Source organism: Amphiura filiformis, chromosome 5, assembly GCF_039555335.1.
Source record: "Amphiura filiformis chromosome 5, Afil_fr2py, whole genome shotgun sequence".
Lineage (NCBI taxonomy): Eukaryota > Metazoa > Echinodermata > Ophiuroidea > Amphilepidida > Amphiuridae > Amphiura > Amphiura filiformis.
Window position 1 is genome coordinate 67,894,664 of NC_092632.1, and position 27,999 is coordinate 67,922,662.

Here is a 27,999-nt window from a genome sequence, read left to right on the forward strand (position 1 = left end):
GCGAGATTGCAATTTCCAAATGTATGTATCAGACGTACATGGAACCTATTCAAAATCACTCTCCTGTGACGGGATTTTGAATATTCTATGTACGTTCGATGCTATCGCAAAATCGCAATCTTTCTACTATTTTGATGTTTACTAGACCTAGGGTCTAGGGTAATGATAAAGTAAGTTGACTAGTACCAAGACATTGGTCAAAGCTGCGGCATATATCGAAACTAATCTTTTGAGACACCCTGTACACAAGGTATTATTTATAATGCTATATTCAAGTGTTTCATCATGTAAGATATGAAATAAATTACTATTGTGCATGTAATGACAGCATTTTGTGTCATCTATTGTAATTGCTTTGGGAGTGAATTAATGATCAGACACAATCAAACAAAACAATACTACATGTAGTTTTCTGTTTTCTTCAGTTTAATATATCAAATTGTTCAATACATGTGTGTAATATGGTTCACAATTGTAATGTAGTAGTAATACGGCAACACTAAAACCCATATTAACATATCCAATCAACCAAAGCAGCATGATGATAGAGTAGGTCTGCAAATAGTGAACCGTATCTTACCTAGCTTATTAATATCCCCATATATAAGCAATTCATTATAACATAAGATGGTCGCATCCAATCAACCAAAGCGGCATGAACTGTATCATAACCGTAAACGTTCGCCTAATGCCGCTATGGGCTCCCTTGACATAACCGAAATTTTAGACACAAACTAAAAGTGCCCTCCTACCAGCAAATAAGGGCATGTACGGTTAATTCTTGGTGGAATTTTTAGAGGAGATAGCTCTCTATTTGTACATGAAATTTACCCCAGGCAAAGGAGCCCAGGGGCACCATTAGGCGAACATTTACGGTAGTTGATTAATAACCCCATATAGAGGCTATTCATTATAACATAAGACACACAAACATGGCAAGAGTCTCGGCTTCGAAATTTGGAAACTGCTCAGTCATCTTTTACTACGATCGTCTCATAATAGGTGAGCACTATTTGTTTTTTGTTACGCTGCGCATCAATAAAGTTCCAACTTACCCCTGAGAAAATTCGCAAAAAATGTGTGTCGGTCATGCAATATGCAAAGCACAGTTCGCTATCTATATGAGTCCCACCTATTACGAGCTGATCATAGTATAGTGGTATAACTAAGTGACCAAGTCACAGCACCAGTTGACTATAAAAGACATTCTCACAGTACCTGGGTTAATGTGTTGCTCCTTAGTGATTCAAAAGGCTGATTTCTTAATTAACAATTCTTCAGCTGCATTACATAGGGACGGATCTGCACTTTACGGTAAAATCCATAGTGACTGCACTTTACGGTAAAATCCATAGTGACGGATGTTGAGATCTCAAAATAATTGAGCAAGACCGAGTGACGGATAAGTTTGGCAATCTATTACATATGTGAGATGTACAATTTTACTACATTTTAACGTTTTGAAAATATCTTTTCAAGGGTCTGTTTTAGGGAACAAACCAAAAGATCGATGACGTCCTATAAACGTAACTAGTTTCGTTTCTCGGCCGACCCCCTCCCTCCCTGCCAGAAACGTAATAATGAAATGTTGAAAAATTTGGGTCGATTTTAAAGGTATACTGATAATAAAATGGGACATATGACAGGGTGGATGGATAAATAAAGCCATCATGTTCACAAAACTTTTGACACAAGTACACTTACTGATTTCTAACACTTTCTCAAACCTGATAACCTATAAAACATCACTAAACAGAAACATTAAAACATAGAAGACCATACTAGGCTAATGATAATGTCTCGAAACCTGGGACCTAAAATACATACTACACGGCACAGTAATGCTATAGGGGTTCCTATTTCAGTCCCGTTTTGGAGGTCCCATTTTTCAAGATGACCATATAGGGCGTAAAAACGGGCACCCCAAAACATCCATCCGCTATTATACATATAAAAGGTTCTCTTGGGTCCCCGTTTTCATGGTTTTCAAGATTACCTTAGTACAATCTTTAAAACGGTAGCTTAACCTATAGAACCTCTATAATATGTTATTTGGGGTTCCAGTTTTGGGGTCTAACAACCAATCACAACGCCGCTAATATCTACCACATCCGCAATGAATATTGCGTGATATACGCTCATCGCGCACATCCAATCGTTGTCAAATGATTATCTGACGGCAGTCTGTATGATAACTGACCTCATAGGGAAGGGGCAGCCTATTTATTTAACATGGCACAAAGAGGTATGGGGCAACCTACTTAGTTTCAGCAGATAGGCGCAATCTGCCTGTTTTCTGTAGACAAGGGGCATGGACGGCTCCTTTCAGACCACCAAACCGTTTACTTTGGCAGAAAGGTCTGCTTGTTCTCTGTTGACAAGGGGCTGTCTTCAGTGAACGGCTCTTTACAGAGCCACCATACCTTTTACTTTTATTAGTAGATAGGCGAGGTCTGATTGTTCTCTATTGATAAGGGACAGTCTTCAATGAATGCTCTTTTCAGAGCCACCAAACCTTTTACTTTAGTAGACAGGTGAGGTCTGCTTGTCCTCTGTAGACAAGGGGCAGTCTTCAGTGAACGGCTCTTTTCGATGTTTTTTACAAACGTAATCAAGTATTTTTACCCCCTCCCCCTAAACGAAACTAGTTTCGTTTATAGGACATCATCGATCTTTTGGTTTGTTCCCTTAATAGACACATGAATTGCTGAACATAAAGCATGTTTATATCAACATCCGTGACTATGTAATGCACCCTGGGTTTGACATCCATGACTATGTAATGCACCCGACGAATTAATACATCAATTTTCTTTGTCATCTGACTCCTTCCCCTTTATCTTCAGCAGGTTTCTCTCCCTGACCCATTGTACTCTCCTCAATTCCCTCTGTAGACTGTCCAATGTTCTCAACTTTCTGCATCGACGCTTGCGTTTGCCGCCTCTGCTATTTCTTTAAGAGTTAGCACTGTTTTCTTCTGAGTGTCTTTTGATGCCTCAGGTTTGGAAGCCACATCATCACCTGCAGCCGGACTTGATGAGGTCATTGTACTTTTTCCAACATCTTCTGTAACTGTTTCCCTGGTACCTTCATCAGACACATTTTGATCAACAGCGATTGGGTCAGTTTTACGAGTAGAGTCTTTCTGTGATGTATTGGTTTGTTCATCTTCCTCTACCACTTTTGGTGTTGTCATTGTTGTTAAGGATTCTAGGCATCTTGTTACTGCATCGGTAAGACAATGCTACATGAAAAGGAAAAGAAATTGAGAACAAACATGATTTATTAAAAGTCGGCTGATGAACAAAGAAAACTTTCTAGAATTGGTTAAATTTCTTGAAGTAGTTCAGTTCTCTTATAGATTCTGATGCCGGCATATCTAATCATGAAATGCAGGCAGCTCACCAGGGGCGTAGCAAGTGGGTGGACAGGGTGGGCAAATTCCAGGCGCCCAAGTTTTCAGGGACCCGAGCAAAAGCGACAATGAAATAAGTGGGATAAAGATGTTAAAAGGGCCTGCACTGCTCCTTGTCTATGCCCCCAAGGCTAGTGCTGTCGTCGGCACCGTTTTTTAATGTCGACATGTCGATAAAATTCGTATACTGACGTCGACAGTGTGTCGACATAAAAAAATTCTAAAAAAAGAAAAGAAAAGAAAAGCAAGTTATAGGCCCAAAATGACATTGTTATTCAAGGTTGAAACCAGAGAAATACTGCTACTAAAAAAAATGCCAATTTCTTTTTACAAAGTTGGATAAAGTTGTACATTTTAATTACTTTTGCTTCTATTGAACAGCTAGCAATGCATACAAATTCAATGTGTCCCTGACTGTTCAATAGAAACAAAGGTGATCCAAATGTACAACTTTATCCAACTTTGTAAAAACAAATTGGCATTTTTTTTTATTAGCAGTATTTCTCTGGTTTCCAACCTTGAATAACAAGTAATTTCGGGCCTATAATAAGGATGACCAATGAACCATCAACTTGATTAGAACACTCCCATAGACATGCAGGGAGCTCAACTGTGCACTGCTTGCACAGACATTTCTAAATTGAGCTCATTCTTTTATTTTTCATATTTTTTCTGTAAAAATTAAAGATGTTAATGCCAATTATGTTTTGTAACTATCCTGCAAATTACAGCAACATAACTTATTTGGATTTTTTGTAAGTGTGAGTCAAAATTGGTCCATCGCCACAGTGTGCTTAATTGCCAGTGCCAAGTGCAGCACTACTCAGATCAGAATGGCACAAAATATTCAGATGAATAAGATCAGGTGAAAACCTTGACCATACCATCTGTAAAAAGGTTAAAAAAATGGACAAGTAGATCTCGAGTTAAAAATTAAATCGGCAGCTTCCCTTTGGAATTTCCATACACCTTTCGAATCATGTTAAATAGACACCTTTGTGAACATAAATGTGAAGTTTCGTGCTCATTTGTTGTATTTTTCACCTGATCTCAACCCTAAACATTTTCTTATATTTATACCATCTGCACTGACTTGCTGCTATACACGCACAGGAGCTGTACTTTTAAAATACGCGCCTAATCAATAATGAGTCTTTCACTCCATTGTTAAAGTACTGTGCTCCCTGTAGCATATGGAGTGACCAGGTCCTCGAGTGTGATGGTTTTGTAGCAGATGACAGTATTCATTCAAGCCTATCAAGGTCAGTTATTAGCCACTTGCTGAATGGCTGGGCATTATCAGCTATCAAAGAGATACCTTATGCTGCTGCCAATCACAATAGTGGTTAAACATTTTGTTAAAACCCCAGAAGTGATATCAGGACAAAGCTGTGCATGTTGGTACTTGATTGTTTGGATTCCTATGTTGAAAATCCCTTGTAGTACATTAGTATTTTTCTTATGTGTAGTGTATATTGTTGTGGAAAAAAAGTTCACCTGGACTTTTGATTTTGTGCCACTTCCGCCATTATGGATGATTTTTGGCAAATGTTTTCTAAAAGCATGATTTCAGTGCCTCGGTTTGAAGAAATACTTAATGCTATTGACTAGTAAAGTGTCATTTCATAAGAAACCCCTTTGATACTTTCACAATATGCTTGTTTCATGTTTGCATATATATTAAAATAAAGAAATATAAAAAGGTAAATGTATGCTTATACCAATTTTGCTGACATTGCTATTTATAGACTTTGTCAATTTATTTCGTTCCAATGACCGGTCAGAATAGGAAACTTTGAAAATTCACAATTCGAACAGTTTTTGACCGATTTTGACCATTTAACCACCAAAATACTTCTGTTGATGAGTTCTTTCCAGAAAACAATCTTTTGTAGCAATAGGGGCAACATGAAATTATGATGGTCATCCCTACCTATAACTTGATTTTCTGGCCAAAAATATTTTGTGAAAATTTAAATTTTTTTTTTTTTTTTTAGAATTTTTTGATGTCGACATGTTGGGATACGTGCTGATGTCGACATTATTTGTCGACATTATGTCGACATAAGGCATGTCGACGACAGCACTACCCAAGGCTATTGCCATTTGTGACCTTTGTACCATGACACATCACTGTCTATGACACACACAGTTGCCTAGCTGGGGACTAACTATAATAATTGCTTTTGTTTGACCAAAGATTGGATCTGCTTTTTTTTATTCAAACAAACATGCAACCATTGATTAAATATTATGCCTTTTTCCACAAAAACATTACCTACAGATTGTGATATTCCAATTGAATTCCATAAACCCCCTTTGGAAAACATAAACTTAATACACCCCAAAGGGGGTGTAGATTTTAAATGGAATCACCCATTCAGGTAACCCCATTTAAAATTCACACTCCCTGTATGGAAGATATAGGTCATGTCTTCCATAAAGGGGTGTATGGATTTCAACTGGAATAGCCCATTTTGGAGCAGACGACACTGAATGGATGGCTCCATTTGAAATTCACACTCCCTGTGTGTAGATACAGGTCATGTCTTCCACAGGGGGTGTATGGAGTTCAACTAGAATAGCCCAGTTTGGAGCAGACGACACTGAAATGGGTGACCCCATTTGAAATTTACATTCCCTGTGTGGAAGATACAGGTCATGTCTTCCACAGGGGGCGCAGATTTCAACTAGAATAGCCCATCCTTGAATCTTACCTGTAATATGTGCACCCCCCTTGTTGTAACCACCACTAGTTCACACAACCCATCTCCTGTGATATCTACATACTGCATAGCGACTATAGGTTGTGAGAAACCCCTCTTCCAATGAAGCCTATACTCCCCATGTGTGTCTGTTGTAGGCTTGTCATCGGTGCTCAAATCTGGGCTAGATTTATCATTGGCATTTACTGGTGATGATGAAACAGTCGTTTGTTTGGTCGTATCACTATGATACTTGTACGCTAAGACTTCCTGAAAATGAAACAAACAATATTAAAGTGCCATAGAAATATGTGGCAAGATCTGGTCCATCATCATCAGTCGGCTGAGGAGCAGGCAACTACAAGCTTTCTCCAACTGCTGTGATTATCTTGGGCAAGCGAACCAATTTTGTTTGGCTGTAGCATCCCTTCGGTATCTCCCAGGTGCTGCTGGACATATTGCAAGTACAGTGTGCACGGCTGTCCCCATTTCCTCTTCCTATATAAAGGGCATATTATTTGGTCCATGCAGACCAGAGGCGGCATTTTTGAAAATTGATTTACTATAATTATTATCTTACACAAACATTAGGTTATCATTATACTGAAACCACCAAAGGTCTAGCATACTTGGTTCTACAGTTATGAAGTTTGTGATGGCATACATTTTCTTATGTATTTTATTGTTTTTACTCCATATTTTTGCCTTGATCTCAATTTCAAATTTGCCGCCTTTGGCCTCCATGGACCAGATCGTGTCACATGTGCATAATCAATTAACTCAGGCAATCATATAAATCACTCATAGCATTAATGGACTATTCCAGAAATTAATGGCACCCCCCTAAAGAAGACATGTAAGTTTGTACCATAAATTTTTGGGAATTCCCGGACCAAAATTTTATCCAAAAAAAAAAAAATAGGAATTCCCATTTTGACAATAAAATGATAACAAAATTGGGAATTCCCAGTGTCCCTAAAGAAGACAAGCAAATTTTTGCCAAAATGTTTTTTAACACTTTCTTTCCCGGTCCAAATGACAAGAAAGCCAAGTTTCAGCAAAAAATTATTATTTAGCTCCAACTTGTAAACGCTTTTCCAACTTCTAAAATAAAAAGCCTAAAATAAAAAGGTGTCTTTTTCTTGGGCATTCCCATGTCTTCTTACGGGTTGTGAAAATAATGACCTTTTTTGGGGGGGGGAATTCCCAGAGCAAAAAATGGTGAAAAATTTTTGGAAATCCCATGTCTTCTTCAGTGGGGGTGCCTTTAATTTCTGGAATAGCCCAATATTACACCTACCTGTCCATAAGTGCCAATCAGTATTTCATTCTGACCATCCCAGTCAACATCAGCAATACACCCACACAAGGCACAATCATATAAATCACTTTCTGGAAGAACTTCTTGGTTCTCAAATCCAGCCATGCTAGCATTCCTATTTAAACAAGAACATTGACAACATAAATAACTGGGAATGACATACTCAAGCAACCATCCAAAACAAGAGATTATTCAATTGATACTTTCTTGGGGAACGGTGTTAAAGTTCAATGGATGGTGCCCACTACCTGCTTTATACTATAGTAGGAATTTCAATTGAATGAATGCAGCTTTCAATAGCTGTACTCGATCCAACTGAGATCGTATATCGCGTATTTCAAACTACAACGCGAACGCACGATCTTGGATACAATGCTAACCAATCACAAGTGCGTTGGCATGGTTGGATTCACTTCTGCATTACTCATGCACAGTCGCACACGCTGGCATACATCGCGCAGGGTTCACAAAAAAATCATCACGCTATTGAAAGCTGCGTTCATTCAATTGGAATTCCCACTATAGAGTACATCATTTAGGCCTATAGTTATAGTGGTTGAAATATAATCACAAGCTCTTGATATTTTTAGAAAATATCTCAAAACAGGGACTTTTAATATTGAAGCCTATGGCTAGCAGCCTATACGCAAAACGTTAAACACTGTACCAATATTTTATAGACCACTTGACATGTGACGTCATTGCCCGGCAGTTATGTGCACGAATTATGTCAATTTCCATTGTTCTTTGCCTGCAATATGTGTATGCGCATCGTAGTTTGCTCAAGGCACATGCATTTTAAATCACCCACCCAATTTCATATACTACAAGGAATCCATTGAACAGTGTAGCAGTTCGTTCAAGCATATCAATAGACCAGTCCCTCGCCTTCTTTGATAAATAATGTCAAATGGTCTATATACCGTACTGACGCGAGTATAGTCCCACCTTCGAGTAAAGTCCCACCCCCAAATTTTCGAAAAATTTAAAAAATTTTTAAAAAAATGTGTCCCTGGACCTAGACCTAGGATCTAGGATCATTCATGGTTGATTTAAAAAAAAAATTGAATTTTGCACGGTGTTTTGTGTTTTTAATATGAAAATTGATACTTTGTTTTCATGTCATACTCTATTAATGATATCAAAATACATTCAAATTCAATGCATTTTGATATCATTAATAGAGTATGCCATGAAAACAAAGTATCAATTTTCATATTAAAAACACAAAACACCGTGCAAAATTCAATTTTTTTAAATACTTTTAGGTCAACCATGAATGATCCTAGCGTTTAGGTCTAGGTCCAGGGACACTACAAAACCGAAAAAATAAAAAACTTAAAAACAAAACAAAAAAAAAACACCAATTTTTTTTTTTTTTAATTTGAGTATAGTCCCACCCCAATTTTGAAAAATGTTCACCCAAAAACAGGGTGGGACTATACTCGCGTCAGTACGGTAATAACAGTTACCTGTAGACAACAGCTACTTCCAATGCACTAGTCACTAACAGGTGATATGTGTCTTGACAAGGGGTCATCTCTTTGTCACCATGGTCACCATAAAACTGCTGCAATTTACTAAATGGCGGTACTCTTAAGTCTGTCTCTGATTTGAACAGTTTGAGGCATGTGATAGGACCGTCATGGCGGAGTTCCCACTTCTGAGTAACTTCTGCAAGAGAAACATCCAAATGGTCTATTTATGCTATTGCATATCGTCGCCCTGCTACGATAATTGCCTTGACTCATTTTGAGAAAAAGTACAAAATGGTGAATCATTTCTGATTATTCCTTTTACCATTTGTTCTTGTGCAAAGCCCGGTGAATAAATATGTTTAAGTGCATACTTGAACCATATTTTGTACTTGTTTTCAAAATTACAAAAAATTAAGTTTAGTAATTATCGTAGCAGGGTGATGATATGGGCACATCCTTTAGTTGACATGAATTATGTCATCTCATTGATCACCCCAAAATTAGGTCATATACTCACAGGAACATTTGATATTATTATGTGCCCTGAAAATTTTGTTTTCAATTTATAATGTGGCAATTTAATGGTAAAAGTAAAAGTATAACAAATTCTTCAATAAAAAGATGTTTTGGGTCGGCTCAAGAAGTAGGGTCAGTCGATCAAGGACAACCAAACAACTTTTTTTTTGTCTTAATAATAATAAAAAAATAATAAATAATAAATCTTAGCATGCTTACCATGTGACTTGAGTGAGACAACAGCAATCCTAAGAGAGCCATTTTGACAACCAACTGCTGTGATTCTTTCATGATTACCAATGTACTTGATGTCTATCCATAATGGGCTGATGGCAAGAGGAAAAATACAATATAATATGTAAGCACACACTCACTCAGGTGCTCATACACACATATGGGTGTAAACAACAGAAACTAAGGTCTTCCACCTACCCTAGTAAGTTATATTATCACAAGCAACATTTAAGTTTTTAAACCTTTCCATGGCTCTGATTAAGTTTTCACTAAGTGCAGACTGGCCCTACTGGCAACTGCTGTCAGCTGATAACTTATGCATTCCTATGCCATTTTAAGTAAAAAATACCACCCCCAGAAACTGCAGATACCTGCGGTTCCTGTGTGTCCGCCCTTACACAGAGATTCTCATGCATGTGTCCTTGTGAGGTGTGTACTTGGGTGGATAAGGCAACAGCAACATACTAAGTAGCAAGTGTTGCCAGGAGTCCATTTCACTAAACTTTACGAAGTTTCGTAAGTCTCGAAATTGTCTTTAAATCGTAAGTTACTGGAACTTACACGACTCCTCAGAAGTTCCATTTCACTAAACTTACTTATGAACGGTACCCATCGTAATATGGATTTACTACAGGGACCCTTCGTAAAGATACACATTCACGGCAGTGTACCTGCATGAGACGTGTTATCCATCACTCGATTAGTGAACTCGAAATAAAACCAGAGATTTCCGGATTTGATATAAAGACTTAAATTAAAGCACTGCAGGCTTAGTCTTTCATGTGGTATTTTAGTACACCATTGGGCATTACAATCATGCAAAAAGTAGACATTCAAGAAACATTGAGGGCGCCACTGTGGAGCAAATCACTTATTATGCCAGGAACTCACTCACATGCTGGGCAAGGTATTAAACTCAGGAAACTCAATCTCTGCAGGATGTTCCATAAACCTGGTGATGGCTATTTCTTTTTCCTACAAAACATTAAATAATTAAGATAAAGTGTCAGGAACAAACAAACCAGAAATTCACTCAATTTCCCATTAACCATTGGTTTCTATGGGCAGGCAACAGTCAAAAAGTTTTCAGAAGTCACCCAATTGGGCTACTTTTCAGCCCAAATGGCAGGCCAAATTACTGGAAATTCACCCAATTTCCCATTATCCATTGGTTTCTATGGGCAGGCAACAGTCAAAGAGTTTTCAGAAGTCACCCAATTGGGCTACTTTTCAGCCCAAATGGCAGGCCAAATTACTGGAAATTCACCCAATTTCCCATTATCCATTGGTTTCTATGGGCAGGCAACAGTCAAAGAGTTTTCAGAAGTCACCCAATTGGGCTACTTTTCAGCCCAAATGGCAGGCCAAATTACTGGAAATTCACCCAATTTCCCATTATCCATTGGTTTCTATGGGCAGGCAACAGTCAAAAAGTTTTCAGAAGTCACCCAATTGGGCTACTTTTCAGCCCAAATGGCAGGCCAAATTACTGGAAATTCACCCAATTTCCCATTATCCATTGGTTTCTATGGGCAGGCAACAGTCAAAGACTTTTCAGAAGTCACCCAATTGGGCTACTTTTCAGCCCAAATGGCAGGCCAAATTACTGAAATTCACCCAATTTCCCATTATCCATTGGTTTCTATGGGCAGGCAACAGTCAAAAGGTTTCAGAAGTCACCCAATTGGGCTACTTTTCAGCCCAAATGGCAGGCCAAATTACTGGAAATTCACCCAATTTCCCATTATCCATTGGTTTCTGTGGGAAAGGCAACGGTCAAAAGTTTTCAGAAGTCACCCAATTGGGCTACTTTTCAGCCCAAATGGCAGGCCAAATTACTGGAAATTCACCCAATTTCCCATTATCCATTGGTTTCTATGGGCAGGCAACAGTCAAAAAGTTTTCAGAAGTCACCCAATTGGCTACTTTTCAGCCCAAATGGCAGGCCAAATTACTGGAAATTCACCCAATTTCCCATTATCCATGGTTTCTGTGGGAAAGGCAACAGTCAAAAGTTTTCAGAAGTCACCCAATTGGGCTACTTTTCAGCCCAAATGGCAGGCCAAATTACTGGAAATTCACCCAATTTCCCATTATCCATTGGTTTCTATGGGCAGGCAACAGTCAAAAAGTTTTCAGAAGTCACCCAATTGGGCTACTTTTCAGCCCAAATGGCAAGCCAAATTACCAAAAAGTCACCCAATTTCCCATTAAAGCTATATTATAACATTTGCTGAGGATTATTTTAATTCTAGTTTTTACACGCATACACCCATACATTGTACTTTAGTCAATAAAGATACTCCGCAAAAATTAAGACTAAGTGCTGTAGTTTAGTCAAAATCCGAGATTTTGAATAAAACGATGGAACCGGCATTTTATTATTACGATGGAAATATTAGTCGAACATGTATGCACAGTACATACATGGTGTGCGGGATACACATACACACACACCCCGTGGATCATACCTTATTACAATCGCGGGAGTAACATGCATGGGCGCTAGTATAGTAAATTCCAATTTTTTATACTTTACCTCACTTGTTCGTCTCAAAATTAAAAGGGGACATATCTGACAGTAAAAGCTAACATTTTATGGAAAATAAATACTAATTTATTTTTACAGAAATGTTATAATATAGCTTTAACCATTGACTGTAAAGCACCTAAATTGTGTAAATAATTTGAATTTAAAAAGAAAAATATTGAGGTCCTCCACAAATGTTACAATATTACTTTTTTGCTGTATCCCCATCCCTTACCAAATAACTGTCATAAAATGATTCAAGTAAAACAGATGAAATACTTAACCTCCTTATATAAATGAACTCTCTTGTCACTGCCACACAAAAGGAATACAGTCTCCATGTGTTCATCATGAATATTTCTACAAAAGAAAAAGTCCTTATTTTAGTACAATTATTCACTGAATTCAGCAATGTTAGAGAACATAGAATTAATACAAACAAAAATTAACGTTTTACAGAAAACATTTGTCAGGTTATATAAAGGGTAAACCAGCAAACACAAAAAGTTTTACAGAAAACGTTTTATTGTCCGGTTATATAAAGGGTATAAAATTTTTAATAATGTTTCAAAAACATTTTTGTAAACTTTATGCAAATCCTTCTAACTAAGAGTTGACCCGATATTTTGCACCAATGTTTGCCAAAATAAGTTTACAATAACATTTCAACAACATATCAACCATTTTAAAAAACGTTTTCATGTTCTTCATATAACCCAACATTTTAATGTCATCAAACATTTTGAATAAAACCAAAACATATTTATAACAAGTTTATAATGTTTCAAGAACATTTTTGCGTTTGCTGGGAAGACCTAAAAGCTTTTAGTCTAATCAATCAGACATGATGTAAAAGGTTGACAATAAAGGTCAGTGTTTACTCCTCCAACCCATCTTATTCCCAAAATATAAAGAGTGATATGGCTATTGGCCATCTTTCCAAACCAATGCTTGATAAATTTATATAATTCAGTAGGATGAAGAACAAATGTAAGAAGTTGGAAAAGCGTTTACCAGGTTTGAGCTAATTAATAATTTTTCGCTGAAACTTTGCTTTTTTGTCATTTGGACCTTGCAAGAAAATGTTAAAAGTGCACATCTCCACTTCGCTTTCAAAATGGGGTTACCTAAATGTGCGACTCCATTTGCAATCTAAACCCCCTGTGTGTGAGATTAAGGTCATATCTTCCATGATAGAGGGTATATGGAATCCATATTATGGATACGATATAGCCCATTCACTTACTGTGTGTGAGTCAGATAAAAGGGAATGAAGTCTAGCTCCATGGTAGACCATCCATCTGTGAATGATAAATCAGTAGGAGTCAAAATAACATCATTGTCAGCGGCATGGTTTAATAACCTCCATTCACTTATCATAGCGCAAAACTTGACCTCAAGTTGTAGAGTATGAGTTTTTGTAGACTATGCTATAGTCGATTTTTGATAAATAAAACATGTTATTAATCATGATGAAAGCATTCAGTTGAACTCGAAATTATATTGATATTTATTACATCAAAATACTAGTATAAAATTGTTATGAAAAAGTTTATATAATTATATTAGTGACAGTAAAAGTAAAGTATACGTAGGCTTATATTATTGAATGCATAATGTCATAATTATATTAGCACTTCAACACTTCAATACCCGTTTATTAATCGTGAAAGTCCGAGTTAAAAATAGACTATGGACATTGCATTTTAAACATGACTTTGATCGGGCAAAGTCCCTAACACAAACACTGTCAATCATACTTGTTTATCAATCCAATTTAACCGCACACACAAAGCCTAGAAATACAAGCATGGTACAAGACGCGCTCATGCACCTACTGGGAGTTTAATGTTCCCGCCAACACAAAGGCCGCATAGTTGTGTACCGCGTAGTTATTAATGGTAATGGCAGGTGCCCGGAGGATTTAAACCATAACGAGATCTGAGCGACCAATCACAAGCCAGATCCATTTAAAGATGCATTACATCATGGCCAATTTTAGTAGGCCAGAAATCCGACAATCTCATCCATAGACAGCCGTGTTAAGCATGCAAACCGCAATCCAAAGTCAGTAGTCCACTTGGGAAGCTAACAAACAGAGGGAGTACGGTGACTGAAAAGATGATCAGTCGTGAAAATCTATCAAATGTGCACAAATTAATTAAATCTGCGTTTTCAGCTTAAATGCAGTATCCAGAGTATGCACAATGGGCAAGTGGACTACAGAGTTTTTGTACCCAATATATTCAAAGTTGTGCTCAAATGTACTCAAGTTTGGATTAGGTACGGATACAATGGTTCATTGGACACCCAAGCATGGGAGGCGGAAACCTGGAAGACCTGCTCTGACCTACATTGACATTCTGAAAAATGACACTGGACTGGAGGCAGCAGACTTCAAGACAGCAATGGAGGACAGGAAGTTGTGGAAAGCCATCACAGTTCGAGGACACCACTCGAATTAAGCAAGTAAGCAACAATGTATATGCCACTGAAAATTTGAAAGTAGGCCCATCCATTAATTTTCTAAGAAATATGGACTCATCGCTATACCAAAAGTTCGAAAATGTACATCCTCTTATGGTCATTTGTACTGAGTACTCCATGGGTTTTTTTTTTTTTTTTTTTTACTCCTACACTAAATTTACTCATTCTTACGTGCAATGCTTTCCAAGTTGTACACTGCATCCTTTTCCCACGGGCAATACACATTGAAGTAATGGCATGGCTTGGTGGTACCTGTATCCTGAATCAATAATGGTCAAAGTCAAAAGACAGAAAATATTATTTAATAATTAAAGTGTAATGTAAGTTGTATGTTTGATTCAGCTTTGCTTTAGAATTTAGGTTGCCTCCAGGTGGTGGTCGCATTGCATTCTCTAAATTCAGTAAATTTCCATCGTCAACTGTGTAATTGAATGGGATTATTTTGAAATTTTAAAACGCTTGAAATATCACAAACAAATAGGCCTATGTTAATAAATAATATTAATAAATACAAGCTAAATCCGTTGGGGTTCGATAATAAACCCCACAAAACTAACCGAGTATATGGAAAATGCCATACGGCCGGACGGTTTCACAAGTTGCCGGCTCTATCATGTCATTCGCCGCCTGGTTGCCTCTGTGGTAATTTCTCATTAAGGACACTTGAATTGCATCTAGGAATTTTGTTAGCCTACAATACTAACCATCAATTGGGGGTGTAAGGATTTTTGAAATTTCAGAAATACCTTCCTGTTTTGTTAAGGGATACTACACCCTGTGGTAAATTTGTGACTATTTTTGCATTTTCTCAAAAATAATAACACACTGGTAATAAAATTATGTATATTATTGGGGCAAGGAATCCAATTACTACATTGAAATTTCAGTGACTCAAGACAAGCGTTCAGTATATATGATAGGAAACGAGGTACATGCTAGCGGTACCTTATTTCTTATCATAAATAACAAACCACTTGTCTTGGGTCACTGAAATTCCAGTGTAATAATTGGATTCCTTGCCCCTATAATATACATAACTTTTGTTATCACTGTGTTATTAGTTTTTGAGAAAAATGCAAAAATAGACAAAATTATCGAGGGGTGTAGTACCCCCTTAAATTACAAACTGATCCAGGACACCATCAACAATAAGCAAAATATGTCAATGGCTTGTAAGTCATTTTATTGTAATATTCACTACTTTTTTATGTAAGGTATATAAAACCTACCTTAGCAACAGTGATTCCAACTATGAAACCACCAGCTTCACCATGTTTTGAGAATGCATCCATAGAAACAATCTCTGCATCATCTATGCATTGGAGAAAAAAAATATGATTAAACAAATCTTTTTCAAATTTAGATTTTATTTTTCAAAAACCTTCTACCACATCCTCTCTTATTCTTTTTTTACAGCACTGATTACTCGAGAATTCTAGCCACAAAGTCACTCACCAATAGCTTTACATTCGATTCGAGGCTAAAGGCCTTTGCATTCAAAATCTAGTCGGATTCGTTGAAGCATGACACTGTGTAAAGCAATGGAAGTTCAGAAGTAAACACAGGCGATCACAACGGGCGATTGTATCAAAAATGTTGCTAAAATTGCACTTCAACAAAGTTTTAGACAAAGTTTTATTTTTATTCAAAAGATAGTTGACTCATCGAAATAACTTTCATCCAAATTTCAACATTAACAGAATAAATAACATCCATTGCAAAAAAATGTCCAAGCGAAAAACGAAAGCAACATACTCTAGCATCGAATGCGTACAACTATCCTTAGCTGAATTCCTCTAGCCTAACACTCCGCATGCAGGCTAGAAGTTAACATCTTTGTGTTGACAAATGCAGGGTTCCTTGACCTGGCAGGTTGGTCGGCAATAAGACCCGAGAAGAAAGCTTAATAATTTACAAACTACTCTACTCAACTGTTTGTATGCATTAATTTCATAAATGATCAAGATTAATATTTTATGATTGATAAAAAAAATTACACATATTTCCATTCGGATATGGTACAACATGTTTGAATTTCTGCCAAAAGTCGCCATCTTGTCTTCACTTCCGGGTTACGTGCTTAGAAAGTTTTTCTTGTTATTTTGCAATAATAAAAGACCGAAAATGTGCCAAAAAGTATTTGGATTGCAGTTCAGAATGTATACCTCTAGGATTGTACCATTAAAGTGCAGAAGTATGGGCTCCAAAAACCCTGCATTTTCATGTGTATAGGTTCTCAGACCTGATATATTGACGTCCCAATATTGGAGAATATCAATTCCAAGCTATTCTACATTCTACAGGATTTTATGGGTAGACAACCTATGTACAGTTGTATCGCGCCCATCTTGTCCTCTTGAACCTAGAGGGTTTGAGTGCAGATATCAGAACCGAGTATGATCCCCCTTCTTTTTTCGACGCTCTGACACTTTAACGTGCACAGGGATGAATCCTCCTGTACACGGGACCAACGGCTTTACGTGACTTCCGAATCACGGACATCGCACATAACTACCTATATCTGCACGTGCTTAATTGAAGGATTCCCGACCATATAGGAACTTTTTGGGAGGGAAGAGAATTTTCACCTAAGGCAAGCCCAAGGCTCGAACCCTCGTCGATCGTATCTCCCGGCCGGCAGCGCAATGCCTTAACCGCTCGGCCATCTCGCCCATTATATATACATGTAGCTAGAGTTCTCGAGTTAAAGCACTGATTGTCATTTGTAGGCGCTGCAATCCGGAATGAAATAGCAATTTTCTCCCGGGAATTTTCTTTGTTTTATCTCGTATTTTTTTGGCTCGAAATTAAAAAAGAGACAATGTGATCAGTGAAAACTAAGATTTAAATAGGAATCTTTTCTTTATGTAAATCACACATTAATAATTGCTTTAACGTTCACAATTTGTAATTTACAACTCTGTCTCAGCTGAACTGATAATAAATCATGATTTGCTCACCAGGTATGTATGCGAACTGAACATCTCGGGAAATGGGCTTCAAATTCCCTTTCTCCCTAAGATATTCCAGGCATAAAACCTTTTCTTTCAAAGGAGAAACAAGTACTTTAGTTGTTCCATCCGGCAGTGTGACATTTGATGTTCCATATACGTTGCTTTGACCTGATAATCCACTGAAATGTGCTTCATGTAACCCACATTGGCGAACCGACATTTTGACAGATGATTTCGCAGCCTGTGATCCGTTTATGGACAGCCTGTATTACCACTAAAGTGGTTCTCGGCTTTCGCGGATCTCGACTTTCATGGTTCTCGGATTTTTCCCAAAACACTAAAAAAAATAGGTCTTTTTGGGAAAAAAATCCATATCTTCAATATAAAAGGTCAAAATTTTCAATTGATCGTCGGCTTTTCCTCCCAGCTACATACACTTTAAGAATATATCATTATTCATTTTTTTTTCGAGGACTGTTAGGCCTATATATCAAATATTTTAAAAATATCAAATTTTAATAATTTGTCATAAAATTTGTATTATATCGTGAATTTCAAAAATGAAAATTATTTGATATCAGAAAGACATGCTTCAGATTCAGAATGCAATTCGATCGTCTGAGGTGCTCTCATGTCCCACAAAAATACTGTCGAAACGCCATAAACGCTCATTCTAGATCCTGGTTCTGGTTCTGGTTGAGTCGGCATTGCCAGACATGCTGTACTTCACCAACTTCGCGGTCAAAGGTCTATGCGCATTTAATGGCGTCGCGTCGCGAAAAGAGCTAATTAATGAAGTTTATTTTTGAACATTTCCCCGCCCGTCGCTGTCACTGTCGTCTCGTCGAGGTCATTCCAGTCGGTCGTCGTTCTGTGGAAGTAGCTGAATTTGTGCACATCCTTCCTGATCAGCTCCCTTTTGAGTTTCCTGCTGTTTCCTCTTGTTTTCAATCCTGCTGTTCCACCCTGTTGAACATAGTCTTCCGCTCTAATTCCAACTTCCCCATTCATGATCCTATACATGAGCTGGAGTCTGGCGTCTTTTCTTCTGTCTTGTAACGCTTCCCATCCCAGCACTCTGGTCATTTCTGTGACACTGCTGAGTTGCTTGTAGTCATTCATACAGAATCTTGCTGCCTTTCTCTGCACTGCCTCGATGGCTACGATGTCCTTCTTCTTGTACGGGTCCCAAGAGCAACCAGCGTATTCCAGGATTGGACGTACCAGCGTTTTATAAGCTGTCTCTTTCATTTCTCTCGGGCAAAACCACAAGTTACGCTTGAGGAAACCAAGAACTTTGTTGGCTTTGGATGTCAACTTCTGGTATTGAGCCTTCCAGCTCATCTTGCTATCAATTTCGACACCAAGGTATGGATGAGAGTCTACCTCTTGCAGCGGTTGTCCACAGAAGTTGTAACTTCTGTCGGGCGCTTCTTTCTTAGTTGATAGCTTCATGACTGAACACTTGGCTGGGTTGAATGACATCTCCCATTCCTCTTGCCACTTTTCCAACTGGTGTAAATCTTTCTGCAGTATGTCCATCTCTCTACTGGTCTTCCCAGATGTATATATGACGCAGTCATCTGCAAATAATCTAGCAGTACTCCTGATGTTGTTTGGCAGGTCATTTATGAATAACAGGAACAATAGGGGCCTAGTACTGTACCCTGAGGTACACTAGAAAGCACCTCCCTTGGGGCCGATACCATGCCGTTGCATACCACCTTCTGAGATCTTTCAGTCAAGAAGTGTCTAATCCATTTCAGCAGGGATCCTCTGATACCATGGTGATCAAGTTTGCCAAGTAGTCTCTCATGGGGGACTTTGTCAAATGCTTTGGCAAAGTCTAAGATGGCCATATGAACTGTCTCATCATTCTCCATACTTTTAGTAAGGTCATGAGTGGTTAACACTAGTTGAGTGACAGTGGAGTGCTTGGCTCTGAAACCATGTTGGTTGTCCACCAAAATATTGTGTTTCTCCAGGTGTTTCATAACATGTGAGTGTATTATGTGCTCCAGAATTTTACTCACTACACTTGTGAGAGATACGCCTCTGTAGTTACCAGTGTTGTCTCTAGCCCCTTTCTTGAAAATGGCACAAATATTTGCCTCTCTCCATTGATTGGGTAGAGTTCCTTCAACCGACTGTTGAAAGATGTCTGTGAGAACAGGGGTTATCTCTTCAGCACACATTTTGAGAATCCACGGTGGTATACCATCTGGACCAGGGGCCTTGTTTGGTTTCAGGTTGTTAATCTGCTTCAGCACGCCTTCTTCACCAATCCGGAGATCTGGAATGTCAGGGATGCTACTTCTTCCTAGTGATGGTATTCGGCTTGTGTCTTCTTTGGTGAATACTCCTGCAAACTGGTTACTAAGGGCTTCAGCCTTCCCAAGATCATCACTGATTATTTTATTGTTGACTTTCAGATCAGCAACTCCTGTATCTTCCTGGCGGATCTTCTTTATGAAAGACCAAAAGGCCTTTGGATTTTCCTCCATAGAAAGTGTTAGCTTACCCATAACGTACTCTCTTTTGGCGTGGTTCAACTCTCTTTTGACGGTTCTACAGAACTCTTTGTATTCTTCCCAGTCTTTCTGATCGCCAGTTCTTTTGGCTTTACTGTACATTCTACCCTTCTTCCTGCTCATTCTTCTGTGAGTTCTAGTAAACCAAGGAAGATTTCTTCTGTTGGATGACATTTTGGTTGGAACGTTCTCCTCCATCACTTGTTTGATCTTACTATCAAACATGTCCCATTTTTCTTGGACAGTGAGGTTGGCTTCATTTCTGAAGGAGTCACCAAAGATCTTCATGTCTTGCTTTATCTTCTCCACATCAGCCTTGTGCTTCAGGTAGATCTTGTGGGGAGGTTTCTTCTTTACTTGAGCAAATCCATTTAGCACCGATAGCACAGCCTCATGATCACTTAAGCCTGGTATGACTTCCACATTCTTGATGAAGGAAGAGTTGTTGGTGAGAACCAAATCAAGTATGCTGTTGAGTCTGGTTGGTTTGTCAACCACCTGTTCTAAGCCATGCTCTTGTACAGTCTGAAGCAGCCTCTCTGCAGTTGTTTTGGATGCCGGATGGTTTACAATCACCGTCTTGTTTACCCAGTCTATGTTTGGTTGATTTAAGTCACCCTGGATGACTACGTCCTTGAGTTTGGAGTGGTTGTTGATGTTTTCTAACATCACCGCTAGGTCTTCGACCGTTTCTATATCATCATGCTTGGGCTTATACAATGTTCCAAACAGTATAGGTCTTCTCCCCTGGATATCAAGTTGACACCAAAGCATCTCACTGTTTGTTTCCAGCTCTTGTCTACGGTTGACTGGTAGGTCCTTCCTGTATGCAAAAAGACACCACCATGTCTATCCGTCCCACTAGATCTATCTCTCCTGTGCAAAGCGTATCCATCTGGCAGAAATTCAGCATTTTCTATTGAAGAGTCTAGCCATGTCTCTGTCCCATGGATGAAGTCCGGTTTTAGTTCATGAATCATAGCCTCCCATTCCGCACGCTTGTTCATGATGCTCTGGAAATTTATGTTCAGAGTAGTAAACAACATCTCTCTCCGCAAGTTCTTCTTGCTTGCGGGCTTCCTTTATTTTTGGTCCTGTCAGTTTTGTCTCTGTCGTTGTCCCCACTCTTGTTGTCCTTGTCATTGTCTTCAGTGTCGTCATCATTGTCAGTAGTCTCTCCTTCAGTTGAAGAAAAATACGAGTTGGTGAAGCAAGTTATCTCACAGTGCGGACACAACCAGTTGAAAGATTTATTTGTGAGGGTATCATAAGTATCATTATCCATTCCAGCACAGGCACAGTGTGTCCATGCCCCGCATGCATCACACTCCAGGCCCTCCTCTCCAAATTTTACGTTGTCAACACACATGGTACAGGGAGATGTACACTCTGGACAAGACCACTGTTTTCCATTTCTGATTTGGTTGAAATCACCTGTTGATACACCACAGCAGCTGGCATGGTAATCTTGGCTGCACTCACCACATGTAATCCATCTACGGTTATGACTTCCCTGTCTGCCACACACATTACACTCCCTTGCTAGCTGGTTTTCCTGATTGATGGGGATTACCATTGTTGAAAAAGGTTGCGATGAAAAAGATTGAGCGTTGTGATGCTCCTACTCCCGCTTATGATGCACACCAAAAAAGTTCCCTTAAGTTATTTAAAGCCATATTATAACATTTAAGACGCCCTCACTGAATTTTTAAAATTCCTTTTTTTATTTTTTAAATTGTACTTTATTAAACCAATATACCCTGCAAAAATCAAGACTCTATGTGCTGTAGTTTTGTCAAAATCCGAGATTTTGAATAAAACGCCGGATTCGGCGCTTTATTATTACGATGGAATTATTAGTCGAACGCATACACGATGTTCATAACACACAGTACGTACACGGCGTGCGGGACGGTGATATACACAACAAAGGGTCGTACCACAACATGACCGAAGGAGTGGTACGTATTGGCGACATGTGCGCTGGTAGTAAATTCAATTTTCTTTGCTTTGCCGTAGTTGTTCGGCTCAAAAATAAAAGGGATATATCTGACAGTAAAAGCTAACATTTTATGGCAAATAAATGCTGATCTATTTTGTTTGAAAATGTTATAATATGGCCAACTTCCAAGCTAACGCTAAATACGACGCCTCCGCCTAATGACACTGCTCCATAGGCCACCGTTGTAATTTTGTTGTAATTCAAATTTGACAATATTTTTGCTAAACGAATTAATCAGCAAGAACATTTTTGAAAAATATTGAGGGCAAATGTTACCGGTACTTCAATAAAGTTTAGGAAACTTGTAACACTTTAAACATCCTGTTTATGAATTAAACATCTTAGTGTTTACAGTTAAGCGCTATATGGACGTTTAGTTCAGTATTTAATTATGAAATTTGTATGCAACTTTGCCGGATTTTATACAATTTGCCGACAACTTATGCACCTTTGCGGAATTTCAGAGCTCTGGCGGAATTTATTACAGAAATCTTTGTGGAATTTATTACAGAAATCTTATCACTTTTTGAGAATTTTACACTACTTTGTGACAGCCCTCGAATTAACCCATGGCACCCATGGCATTTTGCCGTAATGCCCTAAAAATATGCCATTTACCCAAGGCAGTCACTTGCCGTGCCCTCTAATGAAGTTGCTGTCGGTGCCCCAGCCCTGCCCCTTCACTATAAAATTATCTATCTATGTTTGTGTGTGTTTTCTTCACTTTTGAGAAATTGCCTTGGTGCCCTTCTCAAATTTTCAACAGTTGCCATGATGCCCTCTTGAAATATTACAAACTGCTGTGCTGCCTTGCCTTTTCAGTGAAAATCCAATTATCAACTTGCCCTAAAAAGTTGCCGTGCCCCTTCAGATCCTTAATTTGAGGGCTGCTTTGTGACCTTTTAAGAGATTGCATGTGACATGCTTTCACATGCATTCGATTTTCAACATGGGGGTGCTGAAAATGGAAAAAAAATGTTGGTGGGCCACCCTGGGGGTGTCCGAGGGGGGTTACCCCCCTGGGCAAAATATAGGTAACAAACACCCATTTTCCCTCTATTTTATCACACTTTTTAACTTCAGCTAAGATTATTGGGGGGCTGAAAGGTATTTCAGCCCCACCAAAATTATTAAGGTGGCTGAGCCACCCCCCCCCAGTTCCTAAGCCTATAACATGCATGACATAATGTGCATTTTATGCAACATTTAATACAGAGCTAATTCTGTGGCTTGTATGCATTCTTCATTTTCATGATTCACAAACATACTGTTGCTACCAATAAACCTTCTGTGTACTTTCGTCGAGTTGTAAAAAACGATAATTCAATTAAGGGATCCAAAATGAGCCATTATTGCCCTTAAGGGAAGGGGTATGAACGTTTGGACAGTATTTATTGTGGGACATGAGAGCACATCAGACATATCGAATTGCATTCTGAATACGAAGAATGTCCTTCTGATATCAAGTAATTTTGATTTTTGAAATTCGCAACGTAATACACATTTTATGGCAAATTATTAAAAATTGATATTTTTGATATTTAACAGTACTCGAAGTAAACTTTATAAATCTGATAATTTATACTTAAAGTGTATGTAGGTGGGATGAAAAGCCGACGATCAATTGAAAATTTTGACCTTTCGTATTGAAGATATGGATTTTTTCCCAAAACACCAAAAAAAATTAGGTCGTTTTGGGAAAAAAATCCATATCATCAATATGAAAGGTCAAAATTTTCAATAATTTGCCATAAAATTTGTATTATATCGTGAATTTCAAAAAATGAAAATTATTTGATATCAGAAAGACATGCTTCGTATTTAGAATGCAATTCGATACGTCTGAGGTGCTCCCATGTCCCACAAAAAATACTGTCGAAACGATCAAAACGCTCATTCCAGATCCCTTAAATGGATTGACATTTTAAATGAAAATCTACCCTTCTAAGTAAATCCAAATATTTTTTTTTTGTGATTATTAAATTTTACAGAGATTGCTATTTCATGAAATTGTAGGCACCTGTGTGCCTTTTATGCAAGTTTGTATTCGTTTTTTTTCATTCTGATTAAAACATAATACAATAAACTTAATGACATTAGTGAACCGGTTGTGTACTTTCATCCAGCTGTAGGTGATTATAAATAATGGCAAGTTAATTAAATGAATTTACATTTACCCTTCTAATTACACAAACCAATTTCTTTTCTAACATTATATAAAACAATAGTGGATTGACAGTAAATGAAAGCATATTTTGTCTTTTGATATAAAAAAAACAACAAGTTGTCCTTACGATGATTATATTACTTGGAAAGTTGTAAATGAAGGTTTTGAAATAAGTTGAGGTGTACCACAAGGGTAAATTCTTGGACCCCTATTATTTATATTATATATAAACGATAATAAATACATCGACGATGTTCTCATTTATTCTCTCTTCTGATTACACAACAATATTATATATTCAATTTTGAGAAAGGTTTTTTCGAACAAATCTCCACAAACATAAATGACAGTCAGTAAAAACATTTCATTCACTGACCATCCGGCCAGGATCATGCATCTGACCAGCTATACCAACTGAGCTAATGAGTCAGATGGAGAAGAGCAGTGATGTTATTGTTATTATCTATTCTGTTGTGGGTGTAAATCATGGGTGCAGCCGTTTCTTTATTGCATGAAATCAACAAAAAGTTAAATGTTTATGCAAAATATTGTCAACATCCATGACCCATCGCACCATTCATTAGCGTCAATGACCTACTTTTGTAACCATCATACTGTGGGAAGGAGGAAGATGCGTCCGAGCTCGAAATACAGAGAAAAAAATTACAAATTGCGATAATTAGCAGTTTTTACCTGAATTAGCATTATTTTTATGGGGAAATGTTTTGACAAAGTTAAATTTTATGCAGGTAGATACATTCAAAATATTTTTTTCTGAAAATAAATATCGTATAGGAAGAAATGTATCTGAAAAATAAAGGTCTAATGATTCTTATTTTTAGATATTTGATATCAAGTATATGACAAACTATAAAATTGGCGTCTCATCACAGACTCTCATTATGATATCACATGTTGTTCTATATAGTTGCCCAAATTTGACCTCAACCTATAACATGACCTATGTTTTCCAAATATGATAGAAAACTAGACCTACATTAAATTTGTATTTAATGGCTTTTAAGGTAAAAAATGAGTCAACAAAATGCGTGAATTTAACGCGTGATTTTCTCCAAAATTCAAAGGGGAAACACCAGGGGCTTAGATTTCTTGACATGGGGGGGCACACCGACATCGCCCGGTTAATAATTACATTCATACAACCAGAGACACTGAAATGAATACACGGGATCGATACACGTGACGTAAATGTGCTATGCACGATTGATATTCAGACGATAAATCTTTGGATACCGGGGTGGAAAATGATGAATATCTCCCGTAAATGATTTCGTATAAAGAAACCAGATGTGGTTCCTTGCACTTGAATATATATTTTGAACAGATATGATAGTCGTTAGTTTGCGCTTTGAGAGAGTAGCTTGCTGAAAAAGTGACCAAAATTCAAGATTTTAAATAGCGCAGCGCAGACCCTCGTGGAGGTAGTCTCGGGCCCGGGGTCTCGGGCCAGACTGTATGTGGCTATCATGGACATACAGGATCGACGAGTGTCACAAACTGGCTGTGTAGGAGACTATCGAAGAGGCAGTCTATAAGCAGATGACAATGGCGAATGTATGCTCGCTGACCGTACAGAGGTCAGTCACAGGCTAATGTCATTAGCCTTAGTCGGATGTCCTTCAGCCCACTATGCATTTAAAAACTATTAAACAGGTGGGAATACAATGGCCATGCGTGGCTGTGGATTCAACCTACCATGGCATTTTCTGCCATGAAGATATCGAGGCGATGACACTGGGGGGGTGGGGTTGGAAAAAAACCTTCCTGAAGTAGGCCTACAGTGAAACCAGCACCTTTTGGCCACATAATAAGTGTGTGGTACAAATGCGCGCGAAGCGCGCGAAAAAGATTACCATATTGAAGTTAAACTGATGAAATATAGTGGAATAAATGCGCGTGAAGCGCACAAAAATTTACACATTTGGGGCAAAAATGGACAGGCGTCAACATTGGGGGGGGATGATTGTATGGACCATCCCCCTGGCAAAATATTGGGAAATTTACCACCCCCCCCCCCTGGATCTACGCCTATGGACCCCTCCAGCATCATCCTTTTCCCTGAGTTTCCCACAAGTTCGGCAGTGACTTTTTTTTCTCCTAGCCCCTGCCTAGCCCCTGAATATCAGACCTGCATCTCTCAGGCTGCAGCAGGCATCTAAATAGTTTCACAGCGCCCCCTATATACTCTACACATTTCATGCTAAGACAACTCCGACAGGGCTCTTGTGCTGGTCAGGCTCAGCTTCTATAGTACTCCATCAGCCTATCCAGAATAAAGAATAGCGGCGGCGTCCTCATGCGCTGTCGAAATACTGAACTCCCTCTCATCCAATGACCCAGACCCCCTTTTTATTTTCCTGTCACCAAATTAAAGAATTTTGGACACATTTCTGACTATTCTCTCACCGTAAGTAGCTGTAAGTTCATTATCTTTCTTCAAATTTTTCAAAAAATTTTGATGACTTTTTGAAAATGTTTATCAAGTTCAAGTTCATATTTTGACCCAAAATTTTTCCCAGTCTAACGGAACGACTCCCTTTTTTTGGTATGATTTGCCCCAGTCTCACGAAAAGACCCCCTTTTTGGGCCTTCATACCAAAAGACCCCCTTTTTATATAGGCGCTCACTGAAAGACCCCTTACTGTCCGCGTAGTGGACTTTGGGCTAAGGGGGGGGGAGGATTTCAAGGTTTCTTATTTCCTTTTATTGAGATTACTCCAACTCCAAAACCACCCTTAGGGACCGTTCACAAACACTTGTTGGGGGGCCTGATGCAAAAAAAAATAATCGCGAACATTTTTCGGGCCCCCCTTTACAGACCTCGAAAATTTCAGGGCCCCCCCTTTTTGACATGAAAATTATGGGTCAACCCTAGAAAAGCATATAAACTCAATTTTTTTCAGCCCCCCCCTTAGGAGGGCCAAAAATTTTCAGGGCCCCCCTTTTTGCATCAGGCCCCCCTAACAAGCGTTTATGAACGGTCCCTTATTCCGCGTTTTCACACATGAATGGTTCACCGGGGGCAAGAGGGGGTAAGACTTCTCACAAGGGGAGTCCCCTCCCCCTTGCCTCCTTGGCTATGCCACTGCTGCTCTTCTGCTGCTCCATGCCCCTGCTCCATGCATACCCAATGGGTTTGGTAACTGTGGGCGCCACTGGGCACCAAACGCACATCCAAACATTGCCCTGGGACCAGTGTCTTTTAGTTCCACAACCTGACTGTAATACTGTTTTCATGTGACACAAAAGATTTTGGAAGTCAGCGAGTTGTGCAAGACACGCCTCCAATATTTTCATTCACACACTCTCTCGTGCAGTTTCCCATTCACCATCAGTTGTGTCATGCATGCGACACTATTCGTGTCTGACAGTTTAAAATCAATCACCGTATGTATTTACTTTCTCTGTACACTGCAGAACGTGGACCATACGACCGGGAATATCTATCTATAGAAGGAACTTAATATTGAATATAACTTGGATTTATAGCTAGCTAGAGCGATGAGAATGATGCGATTACGACGTAGGACTTTCATATTTTTCATCATCAGTTTTTTGTTTGTTTGTTTACTACTGTATGCTAGTTCACCGGATCAGTCAAACAAGGTAGGTCCCTCAACAATGTAAAATTACTGTGA

At 38.5% G+C, this 27,999-nt stretch overlaps 3 protein-coding genes across 3 annotated transcripts in view; 1 reads left to right on the plus strand and 2 right to left on the minus strand.

The window, feature by feature from the left end:
• Positions 1–2,596: 2,596 nt before the first annotated feature.
• LOC140153604 (KICSTOR complex protein kaptin-like) lies at positions 2,597–17,870 on the minus strand. Its single transcript, XM_072176390.1, has 11 exons — positions 17,647–17,870; positions 15,916–15,998; positions 14,858–14,945; positions 13,446–13,500; positions 12,484–12,559; positions 10,565–10,644; positions 9,655–9,761; positions 8,914–9,115; positions 7,421–7,556; positions 6,133–6,390; positions 2,597–3,244 (listed from the first exon to the last, which is right to left on the minus strand). Exons 1-11 carry the CDS (start codon positions 17,858–17,860, stop codon positions 2,909–2,911), a joined length of 1,635 nt encoding a protein of 544 aa, XP_072032491.1. The 5' UTR covers positions 17,861–17,870; the 3' UTR covers positions 2,597–2,908.
• A 559-nt stretch (positions 17,871–18,429) lies between these two features.
• Positions 18,430–19,182, minus strand: LOC140152353 (uncharacterized). Its single transcript, XM_072174658.1, has one exon. It carries the CDS (start codon positions 19,180–19,182, stop codon positions 18,430–18,432), a length of 753 nt encoding a protein of 250 aa, XP_072030759.1.
• An 8,575-nt stretch (positions 19,183–27,757) lies between these two features.
• Positions 27,758–27,999, plus strand: part of LOC140151949 (polypeptide N-acetylgalactosaminyltransferase 16-like) — a 274,100-nt gene continuing 273,858 nt past the window's right edge. Inside the window, 1 exon segment of the mRNA XM_072174254.1 lies at positions 27,758–27,967. Coding sequence (XP_072030355.1) covers positions 27,863–27,967 — 105 coding nt within the window. The 5' untranslated portion in view covers positions 27,758–27,862.

Coding starts and splice junctions, on each gene's coding strand:
- LOC140152353 (XM_072174658.1), bottom strand. CDS start 19,182: ATGGACATACTGCAGAAAGATTTACACCAGTTGGAAAAGTGGCAAGAG.
- LOC140153604 (XM_072176390.1), bottom strand. CDS start 17,860: ATGTCGGTTCGCCAATGTGGGTTACATGAAGCACATTTCAGTGGATTA. Junction 15,999..17,646: donor TCAGTTCGCATACATACCTG/GTGAGCAAATCA, acceptor TCCAATGCATAG/ATGATGCAGAGATTGTTTCT. Junction 14,946..15,915: donor TTGGAATCACTGTTGCTAAG/GTAGGTTTTATA, acceptor TTATTGATTCAG/GATACAGGTACCACCAAGCC.